Source organism: Penaeus monodon, chromosome 14, assembly GCF_015228065.2.
Source record: "Penaeus monodon isolate SGIC_2016 chromosome 14, NSTDA_Pmon_1, whole genome shotgun sequence".
In the NCBI taxonomy this organism is placed as follows: Eukaryota; Metazoa; Arthropoda; class Malacostraca; order Decapoda; family Penaeidae; genus Penaeus; species Penaeus monodon.
The window spans coordinates 7,442,587-7,455,086 of record NC_051399.1 but is presented as its reverse complement, the minus strand read 5'-3'; the positions used below and the strand labels follow the sequence as shown (position 1 = coordinate 7,455,086).

General features: G+C 31.0%; 1 protein-coding gene across 1 annotated transcript in view; it reads left to right on the top strand.

Moving 5' to 3' along the window:
• LOC119580833 (choline/ethanolamine kinase-like) overlaps positions 1-8,221 on the top strand; it is a 68,399-nt gene extending 60,178 nt beyond the window's left edge. Inside the window, exons 6-8 of the mRNA XM_037928986.1 lie at positions 365-465; positions 5,598-5,772; positions 6,098-8,221. Coding sequence (XP_037784914.1) covers positions 365-465; positions 5,598-5,772; positions 6,098-6,202 — 381 coding nt within the window. The 3' untranslated portion in view covers positions 6,203-8,221. The remainder of the gene's footprint in view (positions 1-364; positions 466-5,597; positions 5,773-6,097) is intronic.
• The last annotated feature ends 4,279 nt before the right edge of the window (positions 8,222-12,500 follow it).

The window sequence follows — 12,500 nt, the reverse complement described above, 5'->3', positions numbered from 1 at the left end:
TGTTCCTCTTCCTCAGACTTTTTCTCTCCAGTTTCTATTAATTCTTTTACAGACTAAAGAAGAGATCTGTAGTCCAATTAAGTCATACTTAGAGTACTTTTGTGACCACATCCTAATAGTGACAAAAGATATATGAATACTTTTAGTATTAAGTATGGTTTACTCATGTAAAAAGAAAAACTAAGTGAGCTTCAGAAAATGGGAAAAAAGACTAAACTACTATATGAAAGGAACCTTTTCACTTCTAACATTAGGATCACAGAAAATATTTTGAAATCTTGCAAAGCAATTTAGTGTTGTGTCTTAATCTATTATCTTTTTTTATGGCTGAAAGAAAGTACTGACAAACATTTTTATTTTCCAGTTATTCTTCATAAGATCATATTTGGAGGCATATGAAACTGCAAGGAGACGAAAGGTTGTACAGCCTACTAATGCCATTGAGGACTCGCACCCAATCTCCTCGTACGTATCAGATTTATAGCACTGGGGTAATTTTTTGTCCTGGGAAAATAACTTTTATGCCCTCTTATATAATGGTAAGCTTATATTGGTAGGTCTTTTGCTTTGTATATTGGTGGTAAAACTAGGATTTTTTCTTCAACTCTTATTTGTTCATTTTACATATATAAGATTTATATTTAAAGTTATTGAACTGAGACTTTGCCTCGGATTGTGAATTACAGTTGACTAAACGTCTCATACTCTTTGATGGCATTCACTGATGTACTATTATGAAATATTTTATTGCTATCATTTCCATACCTTATATCCATAATGCCTCTCTTCATCATAGACTTCTACTTGGTTTGTATTAGAAATGAACAAGTAGTTGAGAAAACTTCCCATACATTTTTATAAACATTTACAGACACTTACCTGTGTTTAGTTAGGGGTGTTAACTGATATGTTAGATAAAAGTTTGTGTAACAACTTAGCCCCTAGTTCTCTTATATGAGTCCATGATGTCAGTATACAAAGATTTGAATAGGGATCTAAGCACAGTATAGTAGAAAGAACAAGTTTTCCTCTATTTTTGTGGATTCTGATAATTTTAGTGATAGAAATAGCCTAGGAATTTCAAAGCAAACTCTTGATATTTGATATTACATTGCTTATGCACAGATATCTTACAATATTATAATTAGAAGAATATCAACAAGTCATGTGAGATATGTCATACACAGTGTTATATTTATGAGTAAAATCTAAGTGGTATGCCTATCAGCCTTTGGTTGTGTTTTGTATTAACAAGAATATATTTAAAGGGTAGGAATTATATTTATGAATGACTTTATGATAACTTATTCAAAAAGAATCATAGTTAGGGATCAGGGAGGTGAATTATGAAAAAATATCCTATTTGTAAGGTTTAGTATACAATACAGAATAGCACAGGTTATGATATGCATATGGATAATATAGTTAATCTTAATTTTAAGGTTTAGTCTATGATATGGGATAGCATAGAATATAATATGCATAAAGAATATATATATATATATATATATATATATATATATATATATATATATATATATATATTATATATATATATATATATATATATATATTATATATATATATATATATATATATATATAATATATATATATATAATTATATATATATTTATATATATTATAATATATATATATGTATATGTAATATATATTTATATATATATATTATATATATATATATATAATAATATAATTAATATATATATATATATATATATATATATATTATATAATATATATATATAATAATTAATTTTGTTTAATTTGATGGTGTGGAATAGCTAAAGTAGAGGGTTTAGCTAGGTAATGAATGTTACCAAATGCTGTGGTACATTACTTGGTTCACAGAAAATGACCCACTGAGAAAAGTAACTGAGAAGGGAAGACATCAGGAAACATCCCATGGAACTTATGGCTACAACAGCTTTGTTAGAGTTGCTGAGCATTGCTGTGTGTAGGACGGGTGTCTGCCCGGATGCTAACCCTGAGAAATTCCAAAGACAAGGTGAAGGGTGAGTGCAGCATTGTGCTCTCACTCTTGACTTGTTATTTTCTTCAAGTATATACATATAGCTTTACATGTACATATATAGCTGCCCTTCATTACTTTATAGGATAGATTGGAATTGATTTTTTTTTTGGGGTGTTTTTTTTGTTTGTTTGTTTGTATCTGGTCACCACGAATGGAAGAACTTACATTCAATAACAACATACTGTAGTGTATTCGTTTGCTGAAATGTCCTTTGTCATTAATTTTACTGTGATGAGATTAGTTCCAGAAACTTTAATAGGATTTGTTGTTTGACGTTTCCTCTACATAATACTAACAAAACAACTTAAGTTGGTGTCAGGGTTTATTGTGTGATTTACTACATTTAGGACTTCATGTTGAGTAAATCTTGACTTTTAATTGACATTTCCATGCTACCCTTTTTCTCTCATTGACACCCTTTAACAATTTCCAAGTGTGCTTGCTTTTTAAATCAGGGAGGGTTCTTTGACAGTTTAAAACAATATCTCAAGCTGGTATGACTTTCCTTTGACTTACAATACTTTGCTTAAATCTACATAGCATTATATTTAATTTTTGTAGGCTCTTTTTCGACCATTAGTATTCTTTAGTGCCATAACATCTATTTCATTAATGTGAATACTTCCCAAAGCTTATTATTAACTGAACTTAACATTATATGTAGCTTTTTGCAGGCTTATTTGAAATATTAGTATGCTTTAGTTTTTGATTTATACTTCTTTACTCTGACTACTTGCCAAAGCTTATTATGAAATTTGAAGTATGTAACTAAATGTTGTGGGGCATATCCCCCTTTGCTGCAGTGGGCATGATGCTACTGTCTTTCAAAGTGTTATTTTGCAATGAATCACTTTCTTGGATGATACTTAGATAAATGAAATTGTAATTCTTTTTTTTCTTCTTTTACTTTTTTTTACTGTTTTTCCTTTTCTTTCACTGTCTTTCATTTTTCATTCTTACCTGGTTGACCTCTTCCAAATATCTTTTATAGAAATTCTTTACAAACAAACACTTTGTGGACATTTCTTTCTTAGGGGACAGTGTGACTCATCTGCAAAAATCTTATTCCACAATTTACATGAAAACTGCAGATGCATGTCTCCTTCAGAGTTCCTTTCTAGGTTTAATGCATGATCCCCTTTTGATGATAGCTGATTCCTGCCTTTTATTAACACTAGGACCAGTATTTGGTGCTGTGCGCCTGCTTGCAGTACTCAAGCTTTCAGGGGCAACAGGTGTGAGATTAATTTTATCATGTTCACGCACTTGCCTGCACAGTAGACTCTTTGGGAAGAGATTGCTGCATTTTTGTTTAACTGATGATTGGTAAAGTTCTATAACTCTTCCCAGTGCACAGTAAGGGAGTAATGGAAATTACAATTTTTACTAGGTTTGATCTTGATATATCCCTCTGTGTGGATGTGGTTTAACCCAATGCTGCTGGGAAAATGCTGTGCTCATTTTTAAAAAAATTGTGAAATGTCTGTGCACATAGATGGCTCTGCTAGTGCTTAGCCACAAAGGAGTCAATTAGTAGACTTTGTGACCTTACCTGATTTCACCTTTCTTTGAATTGGTGGGAAAACTTTTTTTACTAATGCTATGAATATTGATGGTGTTATTTTTATTATAGACATTATAATTACTATAATGTTATAGACATTAGTAATAGCAGTATAAGATTATGTGAAAAAAAAATAAAAATCAAGGAAAAGGGTAAACAGGTGAGACAGGCAGTACTCGCAATTGGCTCATTGGTGACTTTGTACAAGTGTAGCCATCTATATGCAAAAACAATGAATAAAGTAAACTCACAGTCGGCATGGTATGTACATTCATACCATGTCCGTCGGTTTTGGGTTAAAAAAACAGCTACATGTAACTATATTTGTTTTATGTAGAATTGATGAGGTTGAGCTTATCACTGAAATCCTGCAGTTTTATCTGATATTAGAAAACTCATTTTTAACTGAATTGTTAATGATAATTCAGATGGACATAGTGCTTGTTTGCCAGAGTAACCTCTTGAATTATCCCTTTTATTCTGAGATCTATGTTCTGAGATAAATTCCAGCATTTAAAAGTGGCTAATAGATAAAACAAAGTCAGTAATGTTTCTTGCTTGAAGATATTTTTGTTAATTGCATAATATTCTGAGTAGTGTTTGGGTGGAATGTGCTGTCTCTTTCTAATGTACAGGTTGTTATTGGAGCAATGGGAGTTCTGATGTTCTGCAAGATTGGATGACTTGAGAATGCTATTGTTGAAGGTAAAAGAGAGGTACCTCAAAATCCTCCTTTTATATACCCAATGTTGTGGATAATATTGGCTGAGTGTGCACTCTGCTTATGGATAAAACTTTTTTGAAATTCAGGTCACTTGAGTTGGGCATTCTCTGGAGTGAGAGAATCTTTACAGATATCTTTAGGGAGAAAAATTAATATCTAAACATGGCATATAAGATGAATATCAGCAGCTTTAAACTTTGAAGGCTGATAAGACTTTATATGTAATTAATTTTACCTTGTACAAGTAAAATTAAGTTTATCTGCAAAGCTAAGATTCAGGAGTAAGGGTTGTAAGGAAAGTTAGAAAAAAATGGATTTGAAAAGTGAAGATTTGGACCCTTGAAATATTATTTTTTATGGGGTGAAGGTCTAGCTAAAAATATACTTTTTATGTATCTAAACAATCTTCTCATGATCTGGACAGTTTATGATCTTCTGTAATTACTTCTAAAAAAAATTAATAATATTTATCAAGTTCTTTACAAACTGAAAACTATAATAAGCTCACTTAACACATAATTCTGTCAAGATGAACATTTCATAAAATTCTGATTGAGGATTTATTGATTTTGCAGTTACTCAAGTTCATTTTATCAGCACAAGTAGAAATTTTAACCTTGTATGGATTCTAAGTCTAGTAAATTACCTGTTAACAAAAGCAGACAAAGATTGTTATATGAATGGAATGTTTGCCACTTGTTTAATATCTCTATAAAAATGTCCACATATGTTGCTATTAAACGAAGCATTGCAAATTTGGGAGGACAGATAATGTGAATTTAAATGTGGATGATCATGTAATAAATAAGTAAAGAAAAAAATCACTGATTACTGATGTCTTCCGTGTTTCATAATTTTGTTCACCTGTATATTTCATTTGTATTTTAATGAATTAAAATATGATATTATCAGTTGTATCTGCCATTTTATATTTACTATTTTTTCTTTTATGTTTTTCTTTAAACACTGCACATTATTAACCTCTAAAATAAAGTTATATATGTGTAACACCTCTAACATTTACATTTGTAAGGGAGAAAAGCAGTCTTCTCCTTGGTGAAGCACTTTTGAGAAACAATGCATGGGAATTGTGTGCAAGAAACTTGGAGAAGCTAGTCTTAATTTTAATCACTTACAATAATCATGTTTAAGTTTTGATAATGATATCAACTATATACATATATACTGTATATCCATGTATTTTTTCTTTCTTCTTTGTATCGTGACTGAATACAAAGCAAATTTTCTTTCCAGAGTAAGTGTCCTCAGCCAGAACAACAGAATGATGAGCAACATGGTGGCACCTCCCCACCCAGCAGAGGACAAGCTCCTTGCCGAGGTTCAGGTGTTCACTCTGGTGTCTCATCTTTTCTGGACTCTCTGGTCTATTGTCCAGAGCCAGGTTTCCACCATTCCCTTTGGATATACTGTAAGTAGGATTCATTACAGGTTTGACTGCATGTGTTGAAAGTGTGATTATTGATATTGTTAATCTGACTTGATATAGAGGAAGAACGCTTTATATTCTAACTAAACTGGCTGCATATAATATTTGTTATCAAATTAGATGGATAAGGTTTTGGTATTTTTTATATTAATGTGGGTGGATGTACTGTAAATGCAATTATAGTCATTTCTCTTTCTCTAACTTTATCCATATGAGATGCATAAAATCAACAGAAGTTGGCATAAAATTAGAGGTAAAACCTTGATAAGTTAGTGAGAGAATACAAACTATGTTTCATGTGTTGCAGGATTATGCTATTGTCAGAATGGAGCACTACTTGGAGGACAAAGCAAACCTAAACGTGGATATCATCAACAAACGCAAATCAGAAGCAATGTGTGAAGATGAATAAAAAAACAGATGAAAGGAAGGAGAGAAAGAAAAACAAAAAGATCATCTTGAAAATATCTTCTGTGTGATATTGTGCAATCTGTTTTGTACAACATGGCTGGTGCTGTGCCCCCTTAGCCTGTAAGGATGTGATCTCTCGAAGTGGTAATATTACTGCATACATGATACATTATATATGATATATTAGTAAATGACATATAAATCAATAAATAGTACACAAGACATAATACATTAATACATCAAACAATATACTGATATGTTACATACATTAAATATTACACAATACATTATCACTCAGAGTTCATGAAGCTACCCATCTCAATCACAATGGTGTACCTGAGATTCTTTACAGATCTGCTTGTGCAATCATTTTGTGATGGAATATGATTGGGTAATTGAAAAAAAGAAAGAAAGAAAAAAAAAGAAATTGAGACACAGAAAAAAAAGAAAAAAGAAATGTACACTTGTTACATGCAGAGCGACACTGTGAACACCAAGTTGGTGCTGTGATGTACATTCTTGCTCTGTGATGTCTTGTTACAAATTCATTTTGGAATGGAGTTTCAAGTAAAAAGTTGTTCTTTCTTGTATATAATGTGTAAAATGTACAATCTGTTTTTTGTAACTTTGTTGGAAAGGTGTTGGTGTTTGGTAACAACTTTGCTGAGGCGCACTCCATATCTGAAGGAAGGCAACATTCACTGAGTGCAGTCAGTGCTATTCATAAGGTGGTTCTTGCCTAATATAAGCAGCTTTCTGAATACAGTATTGATGGTGACATATAGTACATATTTACTGAAGAAGCAGCATTGTGTCCTTCAGGATGCATTGTCAATTTTGCCAGGTTATAGAGAGTATTGCATTCGGTTGTAAATATTTTTTAGGGATTTCTAACAAGCTGTAGATTTAATTTCAAGTTCTTAAATGCAAGTTGAATGACTCTTCCATTCACAAGGGATCATATATTCTCTTTAGTCTTGAAATAATGTATTTCTCGACAAATTTATCTTATAAATGAAATTCTTTTTAGACCTATGCTTCTGAGAGGTTGGTAACTTTTTGACGCATTATTTCCGTTTCAGATAATATTCAGAAAATTACGAAAAATATTTGTTTTGAAATGTCTTTGCTCACACTGCATATACACATTTTTGTTACAAGAGTGTCAGTGAAGTTGTTTTGGGATATATATGATATATTATTTACCTGTGTTGTCATTACAAGGACTGTACAATGGATTTCAAGTTATTTTTATATTTGATGAAATGTGATTTTACTTCATTGTGCTATAAGAACATTTTTTTGTAATTGTTGTTATAATGAATGTTATGCTTCGAACTTTTAAATAAAATATCCAGCAGATTTAATTTGTATACTGTCTTTATATGTTCAGGAGTATGGTTTATCAAATATACAAGACAGTTCATTGAAATGTTACAAATGAAAATAATTAATCTTCACATGATGGACTGAAATACCAATGATGCATGTACAGTCAGAAAAATAAGTATCATTATCCTTTGCACAAGCTAATGTGAAAAATTGATGAAGTGGTGTGGTAACACCATAATCAGGTGTTAACAGAGAGAAGCGGTCAGATCCTCATCGAATGCAAGTAAAGGTAACGATAATTTTTTTTTTTTCCCTGACTGTACATGTCTGCCTTTCTAGTAAACAAAAATTAAGATGAGAAAAAAAGAAAAGAAAAACTGGCCAGAGCTAACTGAAGTCAGTATATATGAAACTACCATATGATGTGAAAGTGATTTTGTGTTCCTGGGCTTCAATCCAGTACACTTAACTAGCCTGGTGATGTTGGTTGTATTGTATTACAAGACAGAGCCTTCTCTGTATACAGCTTTTCACTTGTGTAGAGAAGGTTTATTTTTTCAGAAAGGGTTATTTTTCATAGATGCTCAATAAGAAAAAAAGATGGGAGAGATATGGGGAATGAAAAAAGAAGAATGTGTTTGTAAATCACTACATTGCTTTATAATATAAATTGTATTATTGTGATGAAGGATGTTTAGATTTTCTTTTGTGATGTATTAAAAAAAATGGAGGATAAGGGAAGTTCCAAATGTATTAATTTTTATTTGATTAAATCACATTATGCTGTGGATTTTGAACATTTTACATGGAAGAATGTGGGATTAGTCATCACTATTTTTATAAAAAAGAAAAAAGAAAAAAAAAGAACACACACACACACACACACACACACACACACACACACACACACACACACACACACACACACACACACACACACACACACACACACACACACACACACACACACACACACACACACACACACACACACACACACACACACACACACACACACACACACACAAAGGTAAAAAATTATCTTTGACAACACACTGAAATTATGCATTTCAATGATGAAGCTAGATTAACATTCCTAGATGATATCCATTGCCATTCTATTGCACATCATAACTGTATAAAGTTTTATTTTGTTCCAAATGATCTCCATCAAAATGGAGTTTGAAGACTAGTGACTACTGGATTTCTCTTTGATATATATTTTTTTTCTTTTTCTCTCTCTTTTTTTTTAATAACTGTATTTTCTGATATGATAGAATGATGGAAAGGGATAGCTAATGAGCCCATTTTTGCTATTCATGATTAATTTTGTCATAAAATTATTTCTTTTGGCATAGATCCTTTTCAGAAAAAAGTAATTGGAACTGTTACAAGCTCTGAAAAATGTATATTTTATGGGGTTTTAACCCAAATATATTCTAGAAAGTGATTTTTGTGAATTCTTATATCTTTCTTACTTTTCTTCTCTTTCTGAAAATGATAATCCTATAATATCCATTTTTTCTCATGATGAGAAAAATTTAATGGAAAGGAATAGCAAAATTAGAAAACAAGACTCCAGTATCTTCATGACAGAGAATACAGAGAACAGAATTATATATATTCACTAGCAAAATATTAGCTAGTACTGCACCTCAAACATCAATAACCATGTATAATAATCACAAAAGTATTTCTCTACCTTTAAGTCAGAATCTGAAATGAGCATACAATCTGGATTTTTTCAAACTGTCTCCTCATGCTTCTGTAAAGTTATGCCTTAATGCAATTTGCTTGTGATGACTTGATGCCAAATACAAGACACTAAACCAAGGTTCTATGTAGGAGCTTAAAGTAGAAGTATCATTAAATACTAGGTACGTCTAATCTCACTTGGACACTTGTTGCTTAAACACGGATAATACAAGAAATTTTGGGAGGAACTTGCATATAGTAAAATTGTAATATATAAGCCTGGAGTCGATGTCAATAGATAAAATGCTTTTTATCATTCTCTTTGTCGATAAATATACTAATGATTAAACTTGGTATGATCATATATAATAATTAATGTGCTTTTTGTTGTATGGTTATATCTAAAATGTGACATTTACTGTGCAAAAGGATTTAAATTTTATTAGTAGGGCTTCCAAGCTAACTGTATGATATTTACATAATGTTATTTATTCATTTATGGGTCATCCATTATTTTCATCATTTTCATAGATGTACAAAAAGTACTTTTTTACCAAGACCCCCTCCCTCTGTCGAAGGATTTCCAGGTCTAAAGAAATGCATTGATTCTGACATATTCTAGCAGGCAACTATTATAGGACACCTTGACTTGGTCAATGAGGGATGTCCTGTCTTTGTCCAAGGGGCTTTTATCTTGAGACTAAAATCAATTCAAAATAATAAATGTGTTCCAGTGTCTTTGTATTGGAAAATATCTCATATACTGTACTTGTTCTAGTCTTGATTACAGCAGTGGGATACAAAGGCAATAATAATTTGTAATCCTTAATTTCATTCTGATTGTCTTTTTAATAATGTTCTAAAAAGTGTATGCCAGAGCTTAACTCCATCCCCCACGTACGTTCATAAAAATGATGAAAAAAATGGGTGACCCCTTAGCAGGAAAATGCCTGTTTAGCCATGGTTTGCACATTTTAAACTTATAAAGGAACTATAAAGGGTTTGTAATATTGTGAATTTACATTACCTTTTTATAATGGAAGCTGTCTCTTGGTGTTGTACTACATTTTATGTCATTTTTACTTACTTACTTTTTGACTTATGATATTCATTGTATTAGCCTCCTTGCTCAAACAATTAAACATAAATCAAGTTAAATAATGCTAGTATTTTGTTGTTTTTTATTAATATTATTTTTATTTATACTACTACTACTACTACTACTACTACTACTACCACAACTACTACTACTACTACTACTACTACTACTACTACTACTACTACTACTGCTACCACTAATACCACTATCACTACCACTACTACTACTATCACCACTACTACTTCTACCACCACTACTACTACTACCACCACCACCACCACCACCACCACCACCACCACCACCACCACCACCACCACCACCACCACCACCACCACCACCACCACCACCACCACCACCACCACCACCACCATCAACCACCACCACCACTACCACTGTTACTTCTACTTCAACTTCTGCTCTTACATTACACTACACTACACTACTACTATGACTAATATTATGACCACTACTGCTACATCACTATAACTACTACTACTACTGCTGCTGCTGCTGCTGCTGCTGCTGCTGCTGCTGCTGCTGCTGTTGCTATTACTACTTCTACTACTACTACTACTACTACTACTACTACTACTACTACTACTACTACTACTACTACTACTACTACTACTACTACTACTTCTATTGCTACTAGTAATACTACTGTTCAGTTATAATTATCAGTATAATTATTAACCTATTTCTATTACTGTCTTTCTTACCAATATTATTATCATTATATTGATTATAGTACTATTACTACTATTATTATTAATGTTTTTATTGTTATTATTATTATTATTATTATTATCATTATTATCATTATTATTATTATTATTGTCATTATCAATACCAATATTCTTATTCTTATTCTTATTATCATTATTATTTCTCCTGTTGTTATTTTTTTCATCATCATCATCATCGTCATCATCATTATCATAACAACACTAATAATAATTACCATTGCCTTTATTATCATCATTAATTTATTGATTATTGTCATAATCAATACATTAATGATGATAATGATTATCACATTTTTTTTTTCTTTATTGAGTTGATGTAATCATTATATCAGTTAAAACAAAACAATGATTATGTGATTTTTAAATAATCCAGCAAAAGGAAAGTTTTGAATGTTAACAATTTTATGAGGCCTCTAAATATTGATATTAAACAAATCAAAACATATAATAAGTTTTTTTTATTATTGTTATTTTTTTTTTCATTTACTTATTTTATTTTTTTATTTATTATTATTATTTTTTGTTGTTGTTGTTGTTGTTGGCAAAGATGTACCTGTGAGAGGCTGGTGAAGACAGGCATAATATAGTATATTTGAATAACATTATTGTATCACAAATAAGTATCATTTATCAAATCATTTACCATCTATCTTGTCAGTTATCACATAATTATCATCACAAAACTGTGAAGTATCATATAATTATCATCACAACATGTCCTTTATGATATAATTATCATCACAACATGTCGTTTATCATATAATTATCATCACAACATGTCATTTATCATATAGTTATCATCATCAACCTCTCAGCCATAACCAGCCTGTTAACCTGTCAAATGCATCTTTGCCCTGATTTTTGAAGAGTTGAAAATAGCATTAACCAACAGCTTATTCACTCTTATTCAAAATTCATTCAGGAAAAAATATCAATGAGTCTAGATGCGGTGCAAATTGCATGAAGTAACAACATGTTTACTCGTCTTCAAAATTCATCTGGGGAAAAAAAATCAATGACTCAAATGCTTTGAATATATAAGAAAGTGATTGCAATAAAGTATCATGTTATAGGTAGGATAATTCTCAAAATTATTGATGCTACAACAACCAGATTGGAATTTATAATATCAACTAATAGATAAAGTTTCTTCTAATGTTTTAAGTGTCATAAGTGTTTTAGAATTTCCTAAACTTATTGAATATTGTTTCATTTTGGACTTTTAAAAAGTCACAGCACTTATATCTTTGTCTTTGCAAATATGCTTTAAATAATTCCATGATCATATTACATGCTGTACATAATGTTCATACCACAAGCAATCAAATAAAGATCATATATCCTCTAGTAAGTTGTATTATTCGTTATGCATCTTTGAACAGAGAAGAAGAAATGAAAAGATAACTGATTCTGGTAAACAGTTTATT